This window comes from Coenobita brevimanus, chromosome 26 (genome assembly GCF_032717465.1).
Source record: "Coenobita brevimanus isolate Jiangsu-jjx chromosome 26, ASM3271746v2, whole genome shotgun sequence".
NCBI classification, from domain to species: domain Eukaryota; kingdom Metazoa; phylum Arthropoda; class Malacostraca; order Decapoda; family Coenobitidae; genus Coenobita; species Coenobita brevimanus.
The window spans coordinates 8534617-8558903 of record NC_136979.1 but is presented as its reverse complement, the minus strand read 5'-3'; the positions used below and the strand labels follow the sequence as shown (position 1 = coordinate 8558903).

The following is a 24287-nucleotide window of genomic DNA, read 5'->3' as shown; positions in this document are numbered from 1 at the left end:
ATGTGAAAATACGTATAATTAGCATGGACTTCACATCATCATAGTTTCAACTGTGGCTGTATTATGTACGCCAGATTGTGTTTCCATACTAGAAGTATTCCGTGAATCCACCCACTCCACACTAAAATGGGACTATCTATCCACATCAGCCATTTACGGTATGTGAAAATAGCCATCTAACACAAATCTGGGCTTGCTGGACCAAACACCTGTTTTAGGGCAGAAAACAGCCAGGGTGAGCACTTTTACTATCACTAGGCTTATTTTAACCACTTTTTAGGTATATTCATGGAAAATAAATATATAAATAAGTAAATAGTTGAAAATGGCTGGCACTGGGGGCCAAAAAGCTGACAAAGGCTCTAGCATGGAACGTGTTAACTTACAAGGTTCATTTGCAAGTAAATATGGCAGCACCCATGTTTTGATTATTGATCGGAATGGATGTTACGACCTTTATGCACAGCCAAGATCCATTGATAGAAATAAGCTCACTAACCGAATAACAGAGCAGCGTGGAGCTGCAATGTTGTCCTTGATAACTGGGTGGAGAGACACAAATATGGCATCCATCCAGGAGCCAAACCTCCACACTCTCCCCTATGCCTCACCATAGTATGACACTGTCCACCACAAGGGAACATAAGTTCACTGCTCAGGATGGGCCATAGGGTTGATTGCTGTGGTTGATGAATCTGCTTTGCCAAACAGACTGGGGTTACCGTACTCAACAATACATCTGCCTTTCTCCAGTTCTTACTCACACCTCTCACATTTCAGACAGATTTACAGGATATCAGACAGTGTCCCAGTTCCAGGGTTCCTCTGATTTTTGAGTAGACAGTCTAAGTGAGGCAGTGGGATTCTCAGTCCCACAACCCCCTCCTCAGTTACCTTTCATGACTCATAGGAATACATGTGTAGTATTCTGTCTCACCTATGCCTTGCACAGAGCTTCCAAGTAAAGTACAGTACGTTAATTTTTACAAAAAGCAAGAATTTGGTGCATCATGTTTTAATACTGCACGCATTGTTTTTATCATTGTCATTCAATAATTACTGTGCGTATGTGTGGCAGGTGCTGGACAACCTGCCTTTGAACTACCAGAGTGAAAGTGACAAGACAGGCTGGCATGAGATGGAGGAAGAAGTGGTGGCAGAATTTGGCATCTTGGGAGGAGAAGAGAAACGTCATTACCTCACAACCGTCATGACCCCCCACACCCCCTCCAGTGATAACTTTTCACCTCATCCCAGAACTTACCATTAACCATGAAGAATTCCTAGATGCACATGTGAAGACTTTTCTGGGTGTTGCATTTATATATATATATATATATATATATATGTATGTATGTATGTATGTAGCTTTGGGGCCACAGTTAGCTACCTACTGTAGGTATTAGATAGGTAGCTGCCTAATCCTAATGATCCTCAGGTAATTTCATATGTAGTTTTATCTTCCAAGTTATTATGTTACCGAGATCCAATAAACTGTGTGAGAGGATATGATTAAGTACAATAAACTGTGCTTTAACTAGTACAAATTAGAGATTCCTCCATGTGACAGATTTACCCCTGTTGAGAAAAAGTATATCCCAGACCTTGCATCATTAAGTTCAAATATTTTTTTTTTTATCTCCACTGCTTCCATTCAAAGATAGCTGACATTCTGTGAAATCTCTCTTGAGAAACTTCATGCAATGTAAATGCTCACCAGTGGATAGTCCATCTGCTTCATTCTTATGACATTTCATGATAAAAATAGGAAAAAAGAACAAATATGTCTGGTAGTGATAAGATCTTGTCTACAACACAGTGAAAAAGTGACATTTGTAATCCTAGTACTCCAACTGATGCCCTGCACTATGTTGAGCAAAGCCCTTTGAAATGAAAGCATCCAAACAATCCTGTATCTGTGCATCCACAAGAGTAGTGGAAGAAAAGGGAAAGAAGTGGTTGGCTTGAACACAGGCAAGGAATTTCAGTGACAGACAGAGAAATTCATGAACCACTTAATGAAAAGAAAAGAAAAAAGGTAAATGATGATATTGTAAAAATTAATGTAAATACTGTGCTCTGATAAAAGGAAATTTTTGGAAAGAGAAGCAATAATGTAGGATGAGTGTGGAAAAAGTGAAAGTGTGAAGGATGAAAGTAGAGGAATACTGTACTAACAAATGAAAACAAAGTAAGGAGGAAATGGGAATCATGAGAACAGTAGTAAGTATGACTGGTTTTGTTGTGGTTCCTAAGAACATCAGCAGAAATGAAAGCAGCAAGTGCTAAGAAGGTATAATCAGAGATAATAAAGTTTAGTAAAGATAGTGGAGTTAAGGGTCTGTTGAAAATTGCAGAAAGCATGAATGTGTGTAGTTGTTTCAGTGGATTGGAAGAAGACTGTGATGTTTCTTTGACTACATTTCATAAGACCAAATGAGGACAGATTTTACCATGGGATAAGTCTGTTGACTGATGTAGAAAAGAAAAATGCAAGAATAAAAGAAGGTAAGGAATCATCATTATCTGTCCATCCATCATCCAGTCCTATGTCGCCCCATGAGGAGTGTAGGAACTCGGGGCTAGGCAAGTTGGTCCTGACATTTAAGATGAGAGTGACCAGCCTCATTCATCCCTGAATGGCATTATGTGAGCAACAAACCCCAACCTCCTCTTGGATATAAACCTACAAGGCTCAATCCAATTGGAACACCTTAATTACCCACTAAACCATCAGGCTCCATAATTTGGTTATATGGTTACCACCCAGTGTAGTAAATGGTTTCCTGGTGTACAGTGCAGGAAACCATTTGGCTTATCACTCAGTGGAGAGTCACCCATAGGCAGAAGGAAGAGGAAAGAATGAAGGAAAGAGAGAAGAGGGAGTGTAAACTCACCTGTAGGTAGAAGAAAGGAGAATGAATGAAGGAAAGAAAGACAAAAGAGGACTAGCAAAAAACAGACAGGATGCTAAGGAGTGGTAAGAGATGTGTGGATTAGATATTTACACTGTTATGGTTGCTGAGTAACCCTGGTCTGTTTGGCTGACCAGACCCATCAACCACTGTCAAGCAACTGCCCTTGCAGGGCCTTATTGTGCTGTGAACTAATATTCCCTTGTGGCAGACAGTGCCTCACCATAGGTAGGCACAGGGAAGAATGTGGTTTGGTTCCTGGAGAGATGCTGCAGTTTCATCTCTCCATCCAGTTAACAGGGGCATCACAGTAGGCTCCATATCTCGTAGTATTTGGGTATGTTGTTACCACCTTGTGTTGTAAAGGATTTCTTGAGTTACAGAAAACCATGAGGCTTGTCACTGTGTAGAGCCACGTGAAATGGAAAGTAGAATAGTAAAAGTGACAGCAGACACAGAAAAGGAATGATAAAAGGGAAGGAAGTAGAGCTGCAGATCAAGTAAATGGATTAAGGACACCACACTCTACCACCTATATTGCTGATGTAGTCACATAGAGTGGGAAATAACATGTAAAAAGGAGTATAAGATACTTACAGCAGTTGTGGATCTGGAAAATGTGTGTCAAGGTGAGAAAGGAAGGATTGTAGAAGGTCTTAGGTATGCATGGTGTGGACTGAAAACTGTTTAAAATTTTTATGATGGTAATGAACCCTGTATCAAAGTAGATTATGCTGGTATGGTTATATGGAGACAATGCATATAAAAAGGGTTGGGAAAAGGATGATACATGGGAGTGAATTTGAAAGTGGGAGGCATGGTAGGCCAAGACAGTGGGTTGACATGGTATATGAATGTGTCGGAGAGGAAAGATATGGGGGTTGATGAGGCTAGTGAAGTGACAGGGTATACAGCTAGGTGAATAAAAATTTGAGAGGAGATGTATATTATTAGGGCTTGGCACCTCATTTTTTACTTAAATAGTCAGTGGATTGACTTGGTCTGATAGGTACAGTGGGATCTCCCAGTGTGTGAGAATATGGTCAACAAAGTGCGCCACGTGTTGGAAATTTTGCATATTAGAAACCGTTGAATTTATGGAAATAAATGTACAGTATATGGTCGGCACCTCATCCCTACCTTTGTCATTTAATCATTTTAAGAGAGACTTGCTCAAAGAAAGATAATAGAACTGTGAATGTAGTTTGCTAGGTAGCACTCCATATGTGTAATTGCAGGATTAACAACTTACTGCGCCCGTCCACTTGCTCGTCTCCATAGATCTTGACAGTTTGTATAATTTGGTCCTTTCTTCACTGTCGACTCACCCTAGCCAAGTTCATATCCAATGTTCGAGTTCCATTTACCTTGCTTACATAACTGTATAACCTTCATTTTCAATCCAAATTGATCCTCTTATTCTTGGAAAACAGCAGTGGAGCCATGATGTAACAGGTGAGCAAGAGCGGGTCTTGTACAGTGCTTAAAACACCACAGTATGTGAGCGTGGTGCTGGCAGACACAGACTGAAAGTCTTGAGACTTGACTTGAAAGATGCCATGAGGGAGGGAAAGGGCAGGAAACCAATTGGCCATCTGGTGGTGGCTTTGTATACTACCATTTTGAGCAATAACACTGTTTTTCCCTTGCTTTCAGATGACTGATTCACATCATAGAATCACATATTACATGTTAAAGAAAATGTACTTTTTTAACAAGTCGACTTCGCATCTTAGGTGTTTCACATATTTTGATCCCGGATATTGGGAGACCCTCCTGTAATGTGAAATGCATGTACAGTAAAAGTCCTCCAATCTTACCACTAATATCTGAATATCCCAATACTCCAAATTCTTCAAGACAAAGATTTTTTATTTTTTCTGGGCTTTTTTTCAAAATTTTCTGGGCTTTACCTAAGGATTTATCTGGCTTGGACTTGCTCTTGGACTTGGATGTACCTGCGTGCAACTATTCATCTACAGTTTTATACATATCTGGTGAGTACAGTAAAACAATAACTCATATAATTGTAAATGTTTATATAATGATCATATACATACTTGTAATGTTTTCAGAGGTCCCTCCCAATAATTAAAAAAAAAAAAAAAAATCCGTAAGACCCTCGGTCCCCTGCCATTCAGATTACAGGACTTTAACCGTATAAATTTAAATGCCATATAAACATAAGCAGATGGCCATGCCTGTGAGGTGAAGTCTGTATTCAGGGGACTTGAATAGTGAGTGAATGAGCATGTGTCCCATTTCAAGAGCATCTTGTTAATTACTGTAGTTCTCCTTGTCACATTTCTCTCTGGCCTTATTTGCTCAACCCTATCTCACTCTGTCCATAAGTATATATATACAGTATATATATATAGTATATCTCTATATATCTATCTATCTATATGTGTGTGTGTGTGTCAGATCATATAATTGTGGTATGCAAGATCAAGCAGGGAGGAGTGAGGTGGACCATGAGAGAGAGGAGCAGTCACGGGGAAAGACTTAAAGTTGAGAGGCTGAGGATCACAGAAAAATGGCAGATGAATACAGGACGAAAGTACAGTAGTTAGATTTAGTGAACTGGAATGAAATGGATCTGGACAACCTGTGGAACGCATATAGGGCTTGCTTAGTTAGAAATGCTAAAGCAGTGTGTGGTGTGGAAAGAGTAACAACAAAGAAGAATGGTACGGCATGGTGGGATGAAGAGGTTAGGAGAGCAGTGGAGGAAAAGAGGAAGAAGTGGCTAGTGTGTTACAGGACAGGGTTTCAATTGAAATAACTGAAAATATTGAGAACACAAAGCACATAAAGAGACTAGTGAAGAGGAAAAAGAAAGAGGTAAATGATCTGGGAAGAAACTTGAATGCAAACTACTCTTAAAAATAGGAAGTTATTCTGGAAAGAGGTGCGGAAATGTAGATGTGATAGCGGAAAGAAACGTGAAGGTTTGAAGGATGTAGGTGGTAGATTATTAACCCATGAAGATGAAGTAAGGACCAGATGGAAAGAATATTTTGAAAGCCTGATGAATAGGAATAGAGAGAGCAGAGCCACTGTAAACATGACTGGTTTTGGAGGTGTGCAGAGAAGGAATGCAGTGCCAGGAAACGTGACACTCGCACAGATGAAGAGCGCTGTAAAGCGGCTGAAAAATGGGAAAACAGCTGGGGTTCATGAGGTGTATGCAAAGATGATTAAATGTAGTAGAGAGAGCGGAATGAAGTGCTTGTTAGAGATATGTAAGCAGACAAGGATGAATGAAACTGTGCCAGCAGAGTGGAAAAAGGCTATGATTGCACCCCTGTACAAAAATAAAGGTGAGCAAAGTGAGTGCAAGGATTATTGTGGCATATGTTTATTGAGTATGGTAGGGAAGGTATATGGAAGAATTATTATAGAGAACGTAAGACAGATATCAGAAGTCGGTAGTGAGTGATGAACAGGGTGGCTTTAGGAGTGGCTAAGGATGTGTGGATCAAATATTTGCAGTGAGACAGATAGTGGAGAAGGCGTGTGAGAAGGACTATAAGGTGTTTATGGCATTCATGGATCTGGAAAAAGCATATGACAAAGCAGACAGAGAAGGATTGTGGAAGGTTTTGGGCATGTACGGTGTAGATGGTAAGCTGCTGGGTGCTGTCAAGAGTTTTTATGATGGTAGTGAAGCATGTGTAGGGGTTAATGGGCATCTAAGTGATGGTTCACGATCAGTGTGGGTGTTCGACAAGGTTGTGTGATGTCCCTGTGGTTGTTCAATACACGCATGGATGGGGTGGTGAAAAAATAAAAATACGAGTAATGGAGATGGAGATGGCGTTGGTAATGAATGGTGATGGATGGAATATCTAAAACTTGTTGTATGCTGATAATGCAGTACTACCTGCAAATACCAGACAAGAACTTGGTAGACTAGTGCAGACTTTTGCTGATGTCTGTGAGTATTGTGCCTTGATAGTAAATGTAGAAAAGAGTAAAGTGATGGTTATTGAGAGAGAAGGTGACTCCCAGTGCAATGTTACAGTGAATGGAGAGAGCCTAGAATTGGTGAGAGAGTTCAAATACCTGGGCACAGTGATAGGAACGAGAGGAAAATGTGTAAAAGGAGTGGAAAGTAGAGTAACACACGGAGGGAAAGTAGCTGGTGCAGTGAAGGCCTTGATAAGAAACAGAGGCTTGAGTGTTGCAGCTGCACGAGGCTTACATGAAGGAGTGTTAGTGCCAACTTTAACATATGGATGTGAGACTATGGTTTGGCATGAAAATAAAAGTCAAGAATGAGAGCAGTGGAGACGGGACTGCTGAGGATTTTATGTGGAGTACCTAGAGTGGATAGGATACTAAATAATGTGAATCGTGAAATATGTGGGGTGAGGAAGTCTGTGGACACCAGAATCGAAGAGAGTGTACTGTGATGGTATGGTCATGTGGAGAGATTCGTTTTCGTTTTTGTTCTTAAAGGCTCCAACATGCTTGCATGTGTCGGCCTTGGTCACCTAATGGCGGCTCTCCACGCTGCATGATCCATTGCAGCCTCCCTGTTCAGTCTCTTAACCCTGAGGTCACACTTAATGACCTCGTCCCATGTCTTTCTCGGTCTACCCCTCATAACGCCACCCCCAATATTATCACTTCTCACCTTCCTCACCCAATTATCATCCCCCATCCTCTCCACATGTCCAAACCATCTCAATCTACCACTCCTCATCACAACACCAATACACTTCAGTCCCATCGTACCTCTCAACTCTTCCATCGTAAACCCAACCCCTCCAGGCCTCGGATGCAGGGATGCACTGCACATCCAACAGAGTGTTGACAAAGAAGTATACCTGGGCAAATTTGAAAGAGGGAGGAGGCAAGGTAGGCCAAGGACAAGCTGAATAGATATGGTGGATAAGTGTGTGAGGAAGAGAGGTTTGGAAGTCGGTGCAGCTAGGGGACTGACAAGAGATCGAGCTGGCTGGATGAATATTGTGAGGAGATGCATGTGATCAGAGATTTGGCACTCTTTTTTTAAAGTGACAACGTCCGGATTGACTCTGTTGGATAAGTTTATGTGAAGCTACAGAACATGGTGAATGTTTTTGGCACATCAGGTACAGCCAGGATTCCAGGGACTTGAATGGTGAGCGAATGGAAACGTGGCCCATTGGACTGGGCAAAATTGGGCTGTCTAGACATTGCTACTCCTCACCTTGCCCAAGGGTGGGAAAGGAGGTCCGGATGAGGATGAGGATGATATAAATATATATATACAGGTATATATATATATATATATATATATATATATATATATATATATATACTGTATACATATACAGTACCCTTGCATCCAACACGGTAATGTTGTCATGCATGGGTCCCATGTTGGACAAACAACGGAGCTTATGGGGAAAAATGAATACTGTCAGCAACCCTCGGAAAAGTCACCCTAAATACCTACCATATACCTATACATATATTGGTACTATTGTAATTATAATAAATGATACTGTACTATGAATGATAACTAAGCTTTTAGGATAGTGTTGATGGGCTTGCTGGGAATGGAAGGTGGTATCCGAGGCTGTAGGTAGTCCTACTGGTCCCTGGAGAATGGCTGCTGGCATCACTAGCAGGTAATGGCTGCTGCTTCTCCTCAACCTTCCTCATAAATCCTTCGAAATTCTTCTCCCTTTTCTTCTTCCTCTTGATGATTTCTAGCTTGGTGGCCTGAGGGAGGTGTCGCCACTTCTTGGGGTTCTCAGAAGGCTTCCTAGGCATCGTAAGCAGGGTAAAATGCAGTAACAAGGGCAGAAAATGCAACGAGAAAAAACCACCGTCCAATGCGAATTATGCATGGCACTGTGGTAGGAGGAATTTAAACAAAACATTACGTGAGGGCAGAAGCATTTTTAATTGGGCGACATCATGATCACGTCACGATAGCGAGCGAGGGAGGCTACTTGATCAGAAGTTTTGATTGGCTGTCAGCGTCACTGGAACGTCCAGTATGACCGTGTCGGACCAGGGGTGATCGTGCTAAAGGCAGACTCTGCGGATTTTGCCCACTTCTTGGAGCTCTGTCCATGTTATGTTAACACACCCGTGTTTACAATAATTAAATCATATTAAATTGTACTAATTTTTTGCTCTCCGTGCTGGACACGTATCGTGCTGGACAAACGCGTGTTGGACGCAAGGGTACTGTATATATGTATATACATATAGATATAGATATATATATATATATATATACAGTAATCACTCTAATATCCGGACGCCCAATAACCAAACATCCCCATTACCCGGACATAATCGTCCTGGGATCCAATATTCCCAAAATGGTCTGAATACCCAAAAAAATAAAAAAAAACTATTTTTTCCCGCCCGTAATTTGAACTTACCGCGTGCGGCACGGGAGAGCATTGTTGTGGTGCATCATTCCTCCGACGTCCGATAGAGCGCCACTGCATCCTCCCCACTTTCCGCCTCTCTCTCACCGCGAGTGCACGCTCGTCGTAATGGCTGCCCACTTGATCGCTTTTGTGGCGGTGCCTTACCTGCTGCAGGGCCTCCTGCTGCTCTCGGGCCTCTTCTTAGTGTGTGTGATGATGGCCCCGCCACCTGAGAAAAGGAAGAGAGTGGTGTTGACTCTGGAGAAGAACGGGAGATATTGGAGAAAGTAGATGTGGGGTGGTTTTCTTCCCGCATTCTCTGCAAGTTTAACCTGGCCCGGTCTACTTTGTTTGATATCAAGAGATCCCGAGACAAACTCATGCAGTACACGGCTGACTTCTTGTCAAGAAGCAAACGCAACATGGAAAGGAAGGTTATGTTTACCCCCAAGTTTGCAGAAATCGACCAATCCACGTTGATTTGGTATCGACAACAACGTGCTGCTGGTGTGATGGTACGTGGAACGGAGCTGAAGGCTGCTGCTGAGAAGTTCGCCAGGCTTCACGACGCCCTAGACTTCAAGGCATCCGAGGGTTGGTTTTTCGCGTTCAAGTTGCGGCATGGCCTTACCAACCATAAAGCATATGGTGAAGCATTGGACACTAACGAGGATGGAGTTGACGAGTTTCGGCACAAGGTGAAGGGCTTGATCGACAGGGAGGGCCTAACTCTCGGTCAAGTCTACAACGCTGACGAAACTGGCCTATTCTGTCGCTCGCTGCCAACGAACACTCTAGCCAAGGAGACGGAGAAGCGTGTACCTGGCCGCAAGCTTTCCAAGGAACGGATATCTGCTTTGTGTTGTGCCAGTGCTAACAGCATGCACCGGCTTAAGCCCGTTGTTGTTGGCCGCGCAAAGTAGCCTCGGTGCCTTCGTGGGATGATGGATGTCCTTCCTGTCGTCTGGTATGGTACCATTCCTTGAAGGCATGGTTCACAGCTGTGATCTTCAAAGACTGGTTTCACTGTCACTTCGTCAAGGAGGTCATCCATTACCAGACAAAGACACTGGGAATCCCGCGTGACCAGGTAAAGGCCCTCCTTCTCCTCGACAATGCACCTGCCCACCCGTGCGACAAGGACTTGGTTGCTGAAAATGGCCGTATTAGGTGCATGTTTATGCCACCTAATACGACTGCTCTCATCCAGCCAATGGACTAAGGAAAGATCATGGCAACAAAGCGCATATACCGTCGGAAGTTCCTGGACGAGGTGATGGTTGTTCTCGAGGACGAGGACGAGCGCAGGGAGGGACGGGACACACGAGGCAAGCGGACTTTGCAAAACCTTCGCCGCTACAACATCAAGTCTGCGCTGTACAACTGGGCTAGTGCATGGAAGGGAGTCCCTGTGAAGACTCTGGAAAATGGTTGGTCTCGTCTGCTTCTCAGAACGGATGTGGAGTACGATTTTCTAGGATTTGAGGTGGATGACTTCCATGCACGGCTACATATGCACGGCGACGATGTAGATGTGGACGATGTTCGTGAGTGGTTGGATGACAACGAGGGCGATCCTGGGTACCAGACCTTGTCTGATATCGAGATCGCGTCTTTGGTTGCAGGTGTCAGTACCGAACTTGAAGATTCCGACGCTGAAGGCGACGATGATGCGGACTCCTCTCAGCAGGACACTACTCCAGCCATCCCCAAGCTGAGCGCACTCCGGGAACATCTAGAGTTCGTCCTAGACTACCTGGAACACCCGGACTGCGACAGGGAGATGGGGCCCTTGGGACTCGTGAAGGAAGTGCGTGCTTTCAGGCAGCGCATCGTCAATCGTCAGAATCGTCGGTCATTGCGTCAATCAACCATTGACAGTTTTTTCAGGCCCGTGACCCCCGCTGTGCCCAGCCCTGGCTCCACTCCGTTGCCTCCCCAAGACAGGCCATCATGCTCCGAGCCACAGCCCAGCACATCAGCCACGTTGGAGTCACCGGTCGACATGAGTTTGCGGCTGTCTTCAGAGTCGTCTGCAGTGGGTACGCCATCACCATGACCCAGCGATGCACCCCTAGGTTGCCTGCCAGTGATACTCTCGGACTCTGACAGTGAATAAACAGCAAGAACTTCTCCACTAGACCACACGGGAATTTAGAGTGTTGTGCAGTGAAAAAAACAGTGTGTTGTGTTAAGGATTTAAAGTTGTGAGAGAAAAGACTCAATAGAAAAAAAAAATTTAACGTAAATAGACTTGTTTGTTTTGGCTTTGGAAAATTATATGAATGGGAAAACTTAAAGTGCAGCACTTAGTAAGTTACAATGGAGCATTATTTAGAAAAGAGTGCACACTGTGAAGAGAATGGACTTCTGTGTGTGATTGACTAAGTTCAGTGCAAGACTTCAGGAACAGTGTACTGCAAGTGCTTCAGGAAATCCTTCTTACTGTCAGAGTCCGAGAGGAGGCGGTTATTCATCGAGGTGGCCAGGGACTTGCTGTAAGTAGGCAGAATGTTTCATACTGTACTTTTTCCATACTATACTTACCTCATTTCACTCTTTAATGCCCTTTATTGGTGTGAATATGGTGTTAGTAGCTATGCATGTGCAGTAGGAATGTGTTTTTCTGAGTTAGGCTAGGTTAGGGTCCATAAGTACCAGAATGTTTATTAATGTATGAACATACTGTACTTCTAAACCTTCATTTTATGTTTCTTTTGCATTTATTTCAGTCATTTATGTGCCTTATTGGTGTGATTTGGGTCTTAAATAGGTGCTATGCATGTCCAGAGGGAGTTGTATAGGTGTTTCTCTGAGTTAGGGTCCATAAGTACAAGTCCATAAGCTGGGGCCCAATATCCGGACAGAATCAATATCCGGACCTACCTATGGCTCTATTACGTCAGATATTGGAGGGATTACTGTATATATATATATATATATATATATATATATGTGTGTGTGTGTGTGTGTGTGTGTGTGTATATATATATGTATGTATGTGTGTGTGTGATAGGTGGGGGCGCACTCCATCCACTCACTCAATGTAGTGCTGGTCTCGGGTGCCTGCCCTTTCCTCTCGTCCCTCCTTCTTTCCATCCCTCCTCTTCTGTCTCTCTTTCCTTCATTCTTTCCTCTTCCTTCTGTCTAAGGGTGACTGTACACAGAGTGACAAGCCAAATGATTTTCTGTACACCAGGAAACCATTTACTGTGCCAGGTGATAGCCATACAACCAAATTATGGCGCCTGCTGGTTTAGTTGGCAATTTAGGCGCTCCAATCAGATTGAGCCAGTCAGGTGTATATCCAAAGGGTGGTTGGGGTTTATTGTTTACATAATGCTGCTCAGGGATGAGTGAGGCTTGTCACTTGCATCATAAATATCAGGACCAACTTGCCTAGCCCTGGGCTCCTACGCTTCTCACGGGGCAACACTGGATTTGGTGATGAATTAATTTATAATATATATATATATATATATGTATATATATATATATATTGCCAGACGTCTTTATCCTGTAAGGGGTGGCCACAAACATAGCACCTCCATGTCGCCCTGTCCCCTGCCATTTCATTCCCCTGCTCCCAGCTCACACACCCCTCTCTCATATACCTCTGCACTCCATCCCTCCATCTCATCCTTGGCCTCCCCCTCCACCTCACTCACATACACTCTCCTCATCAGTCTCTCACTCTCCACCCTCTCCACATGGCCAAAACACCTCAGTGTGTATCTCCTAACGCTTCCTATCACATCCACATTCACACCACAACGCTCCTTCACTTCTTTATTTGTCAGTCTGTCTCTCCATGTGTCCACATGCTCCTCTCAAATAACTCATTTCCACTGCTCTCACTCTTGACTTCTGTCTCTACAACAAGGTCCAAGCTTCACTTCCATACATTAGAGTTGGTGTCACAATACCGTCATATAGTAGCTTTTTCACTTTCATGCTCACTTCCCCGTTTCTTATCATTGCTTTCAAGGAACCAGCAACCTTTCGTCCTTTCTTTACCCTTTCAAGCATTTCACCCTCTAAACTTCCATCCTTACTTATCATACTACCCAAGTACTTAAACACACTTGCATTTTCCATTTCATCCTCATCCTACCTCACTGTACATTTACTGACTTCATTTCTCTCGAAGACCATAACTTTACTCTTCCCTACATTCACCTTTAGATTCCGTTTCGTACACACTCTCCCAAACTCATTCACCAAGCCTTGCAGCTTCCCTTCATCTTCACTTAACAACACAGTATCATCTGCAAACAATAATACAGGAAGTTTCCAAACACTGCCTTCTTTCACTAGGGCTGCTCCAACATCCACTACCTTGCCTCGTATCTCTTTTATAATCCCATCCTTATGCAGATTAACAACCATGGAGACATGACACATCCTTGTTTCAATCCAACCTTCAAATAGAAAAATTCACTCACTTCACTATCCACACACATTGCAGCCTTAGCACCCTCAGTACATAGTCTTCATGGCCTTCAACAACTTCCCATCTACTCCATAGATTCTTAATGCTTTCCACAATCCTTGTCTGTCCATCCTGTCAAATGCTTTCTCCAAATCCATGAAGGCCGCATACAACTTCTTTCTCTTCTCTAGTAACGTTTCCACTAAAGACCTAAGAATGAATATCTGATCTACATAACCTCTTCCCTTCCTAGAACCTCCCTGTTCTACTCCAACCAATACATCTATTTTATCCCTGACTCTGTCAATAAGTATCCTACCATATAATTTTTTACACCAAGAAGACAAATGCCCCTATGATTACCACACACTTCTTTTTCCCCTTTTCCTTGGTACAGGGGAATAATTATACCTGACATCCATTCCTCTAGGACTCTATCTTCCTCCCAGGCCAATCTGCACATCCTGCACATCCATTCTACTACTATCTCTCCTCCATGCTTCAGCATTTTGCCACACACTCCATCAATTCCAGGGGCTTTCCCCATTTTAACTTTCTTCATTGCTTCCACAACTTCCATCTTACTGATTTCTTCCTCTCTTCTCACATCCCTCCTTCTCCCAGCCACTTATACTTGCATCACTTTCATTCTCTATGTTCTACTATTCCATAAAGTGTTCTCTCCACCTGGTCACATTTTCTCCCTTCCCCACTGGTAATCTACCATTTTTATCTTTCACTCCCAAACTAACTTCTCTGGCACCCTGTCTGACTCTCTTTACCTCTTTTCAGAACATTTTCTTACATTCTCTGGATGTTACACTCAAGTTCCTTCCAAATTCCACATCCACTCTCTTCTTACTCTCTTACTAGTCTATTCACCTCTTTCTTCCTCTCAACATATAACTCTCTCTTCCATCTCTCAACTTCTTCCATGCCCGTTTCTCATCCACTCACCATATGCTTTCTCCTTTTGTGCCACAGCCTCTCTCACCTCTTCATTCCACCATTCTGTTCCCTGCACCCCCTTTTGTCTTCTCTTCACCCCACACACCACCTCACATACTACGCAGATTTCTTCTGTGGATATCTTGCACACACCCTCCACGTCCTCCATCTGCTCGAATCCATATTTACCCAGTGGGTCCTTCACTTCCCTCTTATATTTTGCCTTTTTTCCATCCCCTTGTAACTTTTCCACCTTCCTTGTATGAACTACTTTCTCCTGTCCATCCCTTCTTCTATTTCTCCATTTCATTTGGACTCTAATTCTGACCACCACTTTTTTTTTTTTTTTTTTTTTTAATGTGTCCAACTCTGGGCATAGGCTTCACAGCCTGCTTTCAAGGCCCAGTAGTCTTCCTACATACTGCACAGCTCTACATGTCACCACTTCAGCGCTAACACTCACCGTCCATATTGAATACATGCTAGGGCTGTCTCATACAGGACTGGTGTATTGGTATTAGCAGGGGTATTTTTACGACATGTCGGCGGGCCTTCTGGTACATCAGTAAAGTCTGATTTTATGAGACTCAAATCCTTAAACTGTTCCCTGCCCCAGCAGGATTTGAACCCGGGTCCATCAGGACTGCTGGCCAACTCTCTACCGATTGAGCCACCTCTTCCCCCACAGCCACCGCCTCTCGCATCCATTACACACCTTCTCACCCTTTCATCCATACGCACATAATCAGTCATTTCCTTCTGTTCATTCAGTTCACCACCCACCCTTCTCATCACTCACCACAAATACCTATGGATCATTTTGTGCCTGAAGAGGGTATTAGCTGTCAATAACCCCCTCCCAGCACAAATGTTCACTAAAACACTGCCATTCTCATCCATCTCTGCAGGCACACCCCACTCACCAACTACTCCATCCACCTTCATACTCCCTACTTTTCCGTTCTTATCTCCAGTCAAAAACACTCTCACTCCTTTCAAACTTTTCCCTGCATGCTTCCACGTTTGTCCAGAACTCTTCTTTCACTCTGCTTGCACGATCTTGCATTGTCGCATACACGCACACAATTGCCCACGTTTGTAGTACAACTTTCAATCCTACCCACACAATCCTTGAGCCAACTGATCCATACTCTCATATATTTTCCTTCCATCTGTTACTCACAACAATACACACCCCTTCTTTTGCCCTCTCATTCTCACCTACACCCGCGCATATACCCCATCCATACTCCCGTTCCCTCACACTCTTACCTCACCACTTAGTTCCAGTAATCCACATACATCCACTTTTGCACCATCAAGCACCTGGACAATCTCTTTCTTTCACCTCATCATTTGCACCCCTTACATTCCTTGTAGCTATCCATCAATCAGTCAGTCAATCATTTCCTGTGGCACCCCATGGGATGCATAGGTCCTCGATGAACTCTCTCCACCAATATTTGTCTCTTGCCATCTCCTTCAGGTCCCAAACACTCCTCTCCTGCTTCTCTTTTCATTGTCCTCAGCCAGGTTTCCTTCGGCCTACCTCTACCTCTTCTTCCTCTAGCAGTCCACTGTGGCACATCCTGTATTAAACTACCTTCTTTTCTGTATATGTGCCCCAGCCATTTCCAGCGAGACAGTCTCACATATTCATCAACTTGTTCCACTCTCGTAATATCCCATACTCTTGCATTTGTAACTCTGTCTTGCCACTTTATCCCAAGAATCCTTCTCAGTATTTTATTCTCAAATCCTAATACTTCCTGATCTGTTGTAATTGTACTGTACCATGACTCATGCCCATAAATTAAAATTGGTCTAACCATGGACTTGTAAATTTTCACTTTAGTATGTACTGAAAGCATATTATTATTCCAAACAGATTTCAACATTCCAACAGCTCGCCAAGCCTGTCTATTCCTCTCCTCAATTTCATTGTTTAATGATCCATTAGATGATACAATCGTTCCCAGATATTTAAAGTTTTCTACATTCTTCACCACATTATTCCCAATTACACAATCGATTTTGTCCTCCACGTTCATATTAATAATTTCAGTCTTTCCACATTTTATTACCAATTCCACTTTTTCTCCTTCCTCCACCAGACAATCAAGCACCCTCTATCCATACCATGTCCTTTTTTGGGTCCTTAGTCGTCACCTTTTGGTCAGTCCTGGTCCAAGACTTCTTGTTCGTATTTTTATTTAGTTGTTTTCCGCGGAGGGGCGCTAACCCTCTGCCAACCCATTTGTTGTCACATAGGGAACACATGTTGGTTGGTCATAAGGTTACCACCCAGTGTTGGTAAATGCTTTCCTGGTTTACAGGAAATCATTTGGCTTGCTACTCAGTGTAGAGCTACCCTTAAAAACAGAGTACCACTACATTAAGTGGGTGGATGATGAGCACCCCTACCTACCATATATATATACTGAATATACATACATACATATATATATATATATATATATATATATATATATATATGTACTTATCATCTGTGCGTGACAGAAATAAATGGAGAGAAATTGTGAATGAATAAGTGATGACGCAGCCCTGAGGGGATATTCTCCCGCATTTGGTCTGATCAGCTAGTCAGGTCAGGTGCGGGTAAGGGGATGGGTCTATTATGATGTGGCAGGGGTAAAACAGTTCTGCTGTCGGGCCCTGCTGCGGATGTCACTGATCGCATTGCGCAGTTGACCCTTGTGCGGTGTGGTGCGGTGAGGATCTGTCCGTTCTCCCCTTTGGGGCTAAGATGCGAATGAATGTGTTTGAATGGATGAGTAAATGGAGAGTGAGTCGTCCTGTCTCGGCTACCTCCCTTTCCTTGGGGGAAGCAGCCTAGGTATATAGATAGATAGATAGATCATCATCATCATCATCCGGACCTCTTTTCCCACCCTAGGGCAGGGTGAGGAATAGCAATATATATATATAAGTATATATACTTATATATAAGTACTGTGTGTATATATATATATATATATATATATATATATATATATACACAGTATATACACAGTAAATCCTCGTAGTTTGACGCATTTTATTTCGACGCCTCATTTTTCGCACAAGAAAAAAGTTTCCGAGTTGTTTCACACTTTGCTAGTTTCCCTGCACTTCAACCCAACCAGCCGGCAACCAACACTCAGCAGACGATGCGTACCGATGCTCAGTGTACATACTGTCCATTTTTCTATGTAACAGTTTTCCATGATCTTTATACAGCAGGTCCAATGGGGCAGTAGACACACGTGAGTTTGTTATTGTTTATGATTGTAACATACAATCTTCAGCCGTGTCGTGAAAACAGGTCTCCCTCATTTTACGATTGGTATGCGTTCCTAGAAAGGCAAACGTAAAGTGAAATATTGTAAAGCGAAATTAAGGTTTAATGGGAAAAATAGGGATGCGTTCCTGGACTCGTGTATGAGGAACCGAAGACCCATACAAGTAATCTATTGTGCAATAATAATGATGATGTTTTATGTATTGTAGTGCATCTGAATCACATATGTACAGTAATCCCTCCAATATCCAGATCAATAGAGCCATCGGTAGGTTCGGATATTGGTTTCGTCCGGATATTGGGCCCCAGCCTATGGACTTGTACTTATGGACCCTAACTCAGAGAAACACCTATACAACTCCCTCCGGACATGCATAGCACCTATTTAACACCCAAATCACACCAATAAGGCACATAAATGACTGAAATAAATGCAAAAGAAACATAAAATGTGGGTTTAGAAGTATGTTCATACATTAATAAACATTCTGGTACTTATGGACTCTAACCGAACCTAACCTAACCGAACCTAACCGAACTCTGAAAAACACATTCCTACTGCACATGCATGAGGTAAGTATAGTATGGAAAGAAGTACAGTATGACACTTTCTGGTAAGTATAGTATGGAAAAAAGTACAATATGAAACATTCTGGTAAATATAGTATGGAAAATAGTACAACATGAAACATTCTGGCTACTTACAGCAAGTCCCTGGCCACCTCGATGAATAACCGCCTCCTCTCGGACTCTGACAGTAAGAACGATTTCCTGAAGCACTTGCACTACACTCTTCCTGAAGTCTTGCACTGAACTTAGTCACTAACACACAGAAGTCCGTTCTTTTCACAGTGTTCACTTTAGTCCAAATAATGTTCCATTTTACTTTAAGTGTTGCACATTAACTTTTCCCCAGTTTTTTTAATTTTCCAAAGCCAAAACAAAGAAGGTTAGTTACGTTAAATTTCTTTTCTACTGAGTCTTTTCTCCCAACTTGAAAACCTTAACACAACACACCGTTTTTTTCACTGCACAACACTCAAAATTCCCGTGTGGTCTAGTGGAGAAGTTCTTGCTGTTTATTCACTGTCAGAGCCCAAGAGTACCACTGGCAGGCGTCCAAGGGGTGCATCGGTGGGTCGTGGTGATGGCGTACCGACTACAGAAGACTCTGAAGACAGCCGCAAACTCACGTCGAGCGGTGACTCCACTGTAGCTGATGTGCTGGGCTGTGGCTCGGAGCATGAGGGCCTGTCTTGGGGAGGCAACGGAGTGGAACCAGGGCTTGGCACAGCGGGGGTCACGGGCCTGAAAAAACTGTCAATCGTTGACTGACGCAAGGACCGACGATTCTGGCGATTGATGATGCGCTGCCGGAAAGCACGCACTTCCTCCACGAGTCGCAAGGGCCCCATCTCCCTGTCGCAGTCCGGGTGTTCCAGATAGTCTAGGACGAACTCTAGATGTTCCCGGAGTGCGCTCAGCTTGGGGATGGCTGGAGTAGTGTCCTGCTGAGCGGAGTCTGCATCATCATCGCCTTCGTCATCGGAATCTTCAAGTTCGGGACTGACACCAGCAACCGAAGACGCGATCTCGATATCAGACAACGTCTGATACCCAGGATCGCCCTCGTCGTCGTCCAACCACTCACGAACATCGTCCACATCAACATCGTCGCTGTGCGTAAGTAGCCGTGCATGGAAGTCATCCACCTCAAACCCTAGGAAATCGTACTCCACATCTGTTCCGAGAAGCAGACGAGACCAACCATTTTCAAGAGTTTTCACAGGGACTTCCTTCCATGCACTAGCCCAGTTGTACAGCGCAGACTTGATGTTGTAGCGGCGAAGGTTTTCCAAAGTCCGCTTGCCTCGAGTGTCACGTCCTTCCCTGCGCTCGTCCTCGTCCTCGAGAACAACCATCACCTCGTCCAGGAACTTCCGACGGTACAGGCGCTTTGTTGCCACGATCACTCCTTGGTCCATTGGTTGAATGAGAGCAGTCGTATTAGGTGGCAGAAACATGCACCTAATACGGCCATTTTCAGCAACCAAGTCCTTGTCGCACGGGTGGGCAGGTGCATTGTCGAGGAGAAGGAGGGCCTTTACCTGGTCGCGAGGAATTCCCAGTGTCTTCGTCTGGTAATGTATGACCTCCTTGACGAAGTGATGGTGAAACCAGTCTTTGAAAATCACAGCTGTGAACCATGCTTTCAAAGAATGGTACCATACGACAGGAAGGACATCCATCACCCCATGAAGGCACCGAGGCTGCTTTGCACGGCCAACAATAACGGGCTTAAGCCGGTGCATGCCGTTAGCATTGGCACAACACAAAGCAGATATCCGTTCCTTAGAAAGCTTGCGGCCAGGTACACGCTTCTCCGTCTCATCGGCTAGAGTGTTCGTTGGCACCGAGCGATAGAATAGGCCAGTTTCGTCAGCGTTATAGACTTGACCGAGAGTGAGGCCCTCCCTGTCGATCAAGCCTTTCACCTTGTGCCGAAACTCGTCCACTCCATCCTCGTTAGCGTCCAATGCTTCGCCATGTGCTTTACGGTTAGTAAGGCCATGTCGTAACTTGAACGCGAAAAGCCAACCCTCGGATGCCTTGAAGTCAAGGGCGTCGTGAAGCCTTGCAAACTTCTCAGCAGCAGCCTTCAGCTCCGTTCCACGTACCATCACACCAGCTGCACATTGCTGTCGATACCAAATCAACGTGGAGCGGTCGATCTCTGCATACTTGGGGGTAAACATAACCTTCCTCTCCACATTGCGTTTGCTTCTCGACGAGAAGTCATCCATGTACTGCATGAGCTTGTCTCGGGAACGCTTGATATCGAACAAAGTCGACCGGGCCAGGTTGAACTCGCGGAGAATGCGTGAGGAAGACCAACCTGCATCAACCTTCTCCAATATCTCCCGTTTCTTCTCCAGAGTCAACACCACTCTCTTCCTTTTCTCAGGAGGCGGGGCCATCATCACACACACTAAGAGTAGGGCAGAGAGCAGCAGGAGGCCTTGCAGCAAGTACGGCACCACCACAAAAGCGAGCACGTGGGCAGCCATGGCGAGCAGCGTAGATCCAGTCGCGGTGAGAGACAGGCGGGAAGTGGGGAGGATGCAGCGGCGCTCTATCGGACGTCGGAGGAATGACGAACCAAAACAATGCTCTCACGCGGCGCGCGCGCGGCAAGTTCAAATTACGGACGGCAAAAAATCGATATTTTTTCCAATTTTTTTGGATTTTCGGACCATTTTGGGAATGTTTGATCCCAGGACGATAAGGTCCGGGTAGTGGGGATGTTCGGTTATTGGGCGTCCGGATATTAGAGGGGCTACTGTATGTATTTGCAAACATAATGACATGAAATAGCAAAAACATGTAGGGAAGAGTAAAGTGATGGTCTTTGAGAGGGGTGAAGTTAGTGAATGTACAGCGAGGTTGGATGGTGAGGAATTGGAAAATGTGAGTACGTTTAAGTATTTGGGTAGTGTGATGAGTCAGGATGGAGGTTTGGAGGATGAAGTGCTTGAAAGGGTACAGCAGGGAAGAAAGGTTGCTGGTTCTTTGAAAGCAGTGATAAGAAACAGGGAAGTGAGCATGGAAGTGAAAAAGTTACTACACGACAGTATTGTGATACCAACTCTAACGTACGGAAGCGAAGCTTGGACGTTGTTGGAAGGACACAAGTCAAGAGTGAGAGCAGTGGAAATGAGATATTTAAGAGGAGCCTGTGGAGTCACATGGAGAGACAGGCTGACGAATGAGGATATAAAGGAGCGTTGTGGTGTGGATGTGGATGTGATAGGAAGCGTTATGAGGAACACACTGAGATGGTTTGGCCATGTGGAGAGGATGGAGGGTGAAAGACTGACGAAGAGAGTGTATGTGAGTGAGGTGGAGGGGGGAAGAGGGAGGGGGAGGCCGAGGATGAGATGGAGGGATGGGGTGGAGAGGTATATGAGAGAGTGGGGTGTGAGTTGGGAGCAGGGCAGTGAAATGGCGGGGGACAGAGTGACTTGGAGGCGATTTGTTTGTGGCCACCCCAAACGGGATTGAGGCGTCTGGCAATAGATAGATAGATAGAACATGAAATACAGCTGTACTGTACTGTACTGTTATGTACCCTCCTACTGTACTGTAGCTCTGTCCACCCTTAGGGGGCGGTCCCCCCTGAGGCTGAAGGACGTAATGCCTTAATGTCTCCTCCGAGGCTAGGAGACATCCTGGGCCAAAGCTTCATCATTCGTCAACACAAGAGGTGGAGAGGGAGGAAACAGGGGTGGTGGAGGTTTGGATGGCAGGGGTGGATGACTCAGGAGAATGAGAGGTGGTGGAGGTTTGGGTGGCAGGGGTGGATGACTCAGTGGTAGCAGAGGCAGATGGACTAGCAGTGGGTTTCAAGAAGCTGGAAATTGTTGTTTGCTTTGCCAGCCTCCTCCTGGCCTTGCGGGATTTCCACATGCCCAATCGTAAATGCGAGGGAGCTCAATCATAAAATGAACACTTGGTACTAAAGAAGAAGGATCATAAATGCGAAATATCGTAAAACGATACAGCGTAAAATGAGGGAGACCTGTTCACAGCAGGTCCAGTGGGGCAGTAGACACACTTGAGTTTGTCATTGTTTGTGATCGTAACATATGATCTTCAGCCGTGTCGTGCTACTATTTCTTAACAAAGAATCGTTACATGTTTCTCGTAACACTATTTATTTTTGTTTTGACGGACAAATACCTGAAATGGATGTAAAATAAAGCTTATTGATATTTAAGGAAACAAAGAGTAATAACCGTCCCAAAATAGATGGTAGTCTCATCCCACCAATTTTTTATTCTACTTGACTATATTACAGCCTCTTCCATGTAGCAGTGAGTAAAATAATGTTATAATTTCTCCCTTCCTTTTAGTGACAAGGAGGGCACATAAAATGACAGGGGTTTAGTTGACCTACTTTGATGTTGAAAATTAAATAATCTGGTGAAAAGTGGCAGCTTTTCCTTGGTTAGTGACATCGGGAATTAGCCCATCCACTTTCAGCACACCTTCACTTGCCACTCAAGCCAGTCTTCACTTTATTTCTGGTAAGGAATTTTGGTGTTGCAGCTCTTTATAACAGTTTTAATATCTTCTCAGGCACATGTTTATTGTGTTATGCTGTTTTAGCACTAGCAAACACTCTTCATTTAATTTTGGATAAGGCCTGTTTGGTGTTGTAGTACTTTCTGATAGGGTAGGTATATGTCCTACCGGAACACGCCTCTATTTTTCCCGTTGATTCTTAACTTCACACTTCGACGTTTCACGGTTTACGAGGTTTTGGCGAAACATCCAAGCAGCGAAAAACGAGGATTTACTGTACATATATCAGTCTGATCAGCTGATCAAGTCAGGTGTGGGTAAGGGGATGGGTCCATTATGATGTGGCTGGGGTATACCAGTTCTGCTGTCGGGCCCTGCTGCGGATGTCACTGATTGCACAGCGCAGATGACCCTCGTGCAGTGTGGTGCAGTAAGGATCTGTCCTTTCTCCTTTTGTGGCTAAGATACAAATAAATGTGTGTGTTTGCATGAGTAAATTGGAAGGGTGTCATCCTGTCTCAGCTACCTCCCATTCTTTGGGGGAAGCAGCCTAGGTATATACTGTACTGTAGATATAGATAGATATACTGTATATACAGTATATGCGACCATCTATGGCCAGACATGTTCCTTGGTAAACTGCTACTTGTTTGCGAGCCTTCCACGTGAAATGTGAGGCCGGGAAAATTTTTTGTCTCAAACTGTCCACGCCTGCTCGGATTCATAGACTCCTGTTTCACCAAGCATCCACTGCCTTCCATTGTGCCATCTGCCAGGCATTCCAGTTGGAGGAACTATGTTTCTTCTGTTTCTGAAAAACACCTGTTGCAGCAGTTTGGTCCTGACTGCATAGAATATCAGGCAAACATATCCCACCCTAAGCTCTGGTTCTTCATATCGATAGTGAGTCTGTGGCTGACTCTTCCTTAGTTGCTGGTGTGTTGGGTAATCATTTTGGTCTTATTAGTAGTGAGTCTCATCTCTTACCAGTATTTCATCACCCTAAATCTGATTGTGAATCCATACCAATTTTTTTTTATTTGTTTGCCGAGGGAGTTCTTTCTTAATGTTCCCTTCTCTCTTCATGAATTATCTTCACCTAAATCCTGTAAAAATACAAGTGAAGGACTTGATGGTGTTCATTACACAATATTAAAGCATCTATCCCCATATGCCATGTCCTTGATCTTGGTCTTCTTATGATAAATTTGGACTTTTTTTTT

At 44.0% G+C, this 24287-nt stretch overlaps 1 protein-coding gene across 1 annotated transcript in view; it reads left to right on the top strand.

The window, feature by feature from the left end:
* The window catches only part of LOC145394151 (uncharacterized), a 64128-nt gene extending 62858 nt beyond the window's left edge, over positions 1-1270 (top strand). The window contains exon 12 of the mRNA XM_080268131.1: positions 1079-1270. Within this exon, the coding sequence (XP_080124257.1) occupies positions 1079-1270 (192 nt within the window). The remainder of the gene's footprint in view (positions 1-1078) is intronic.
* The last annotated feature ends 23017 nt before the right edge of the window (positions 1271-24287 follow it).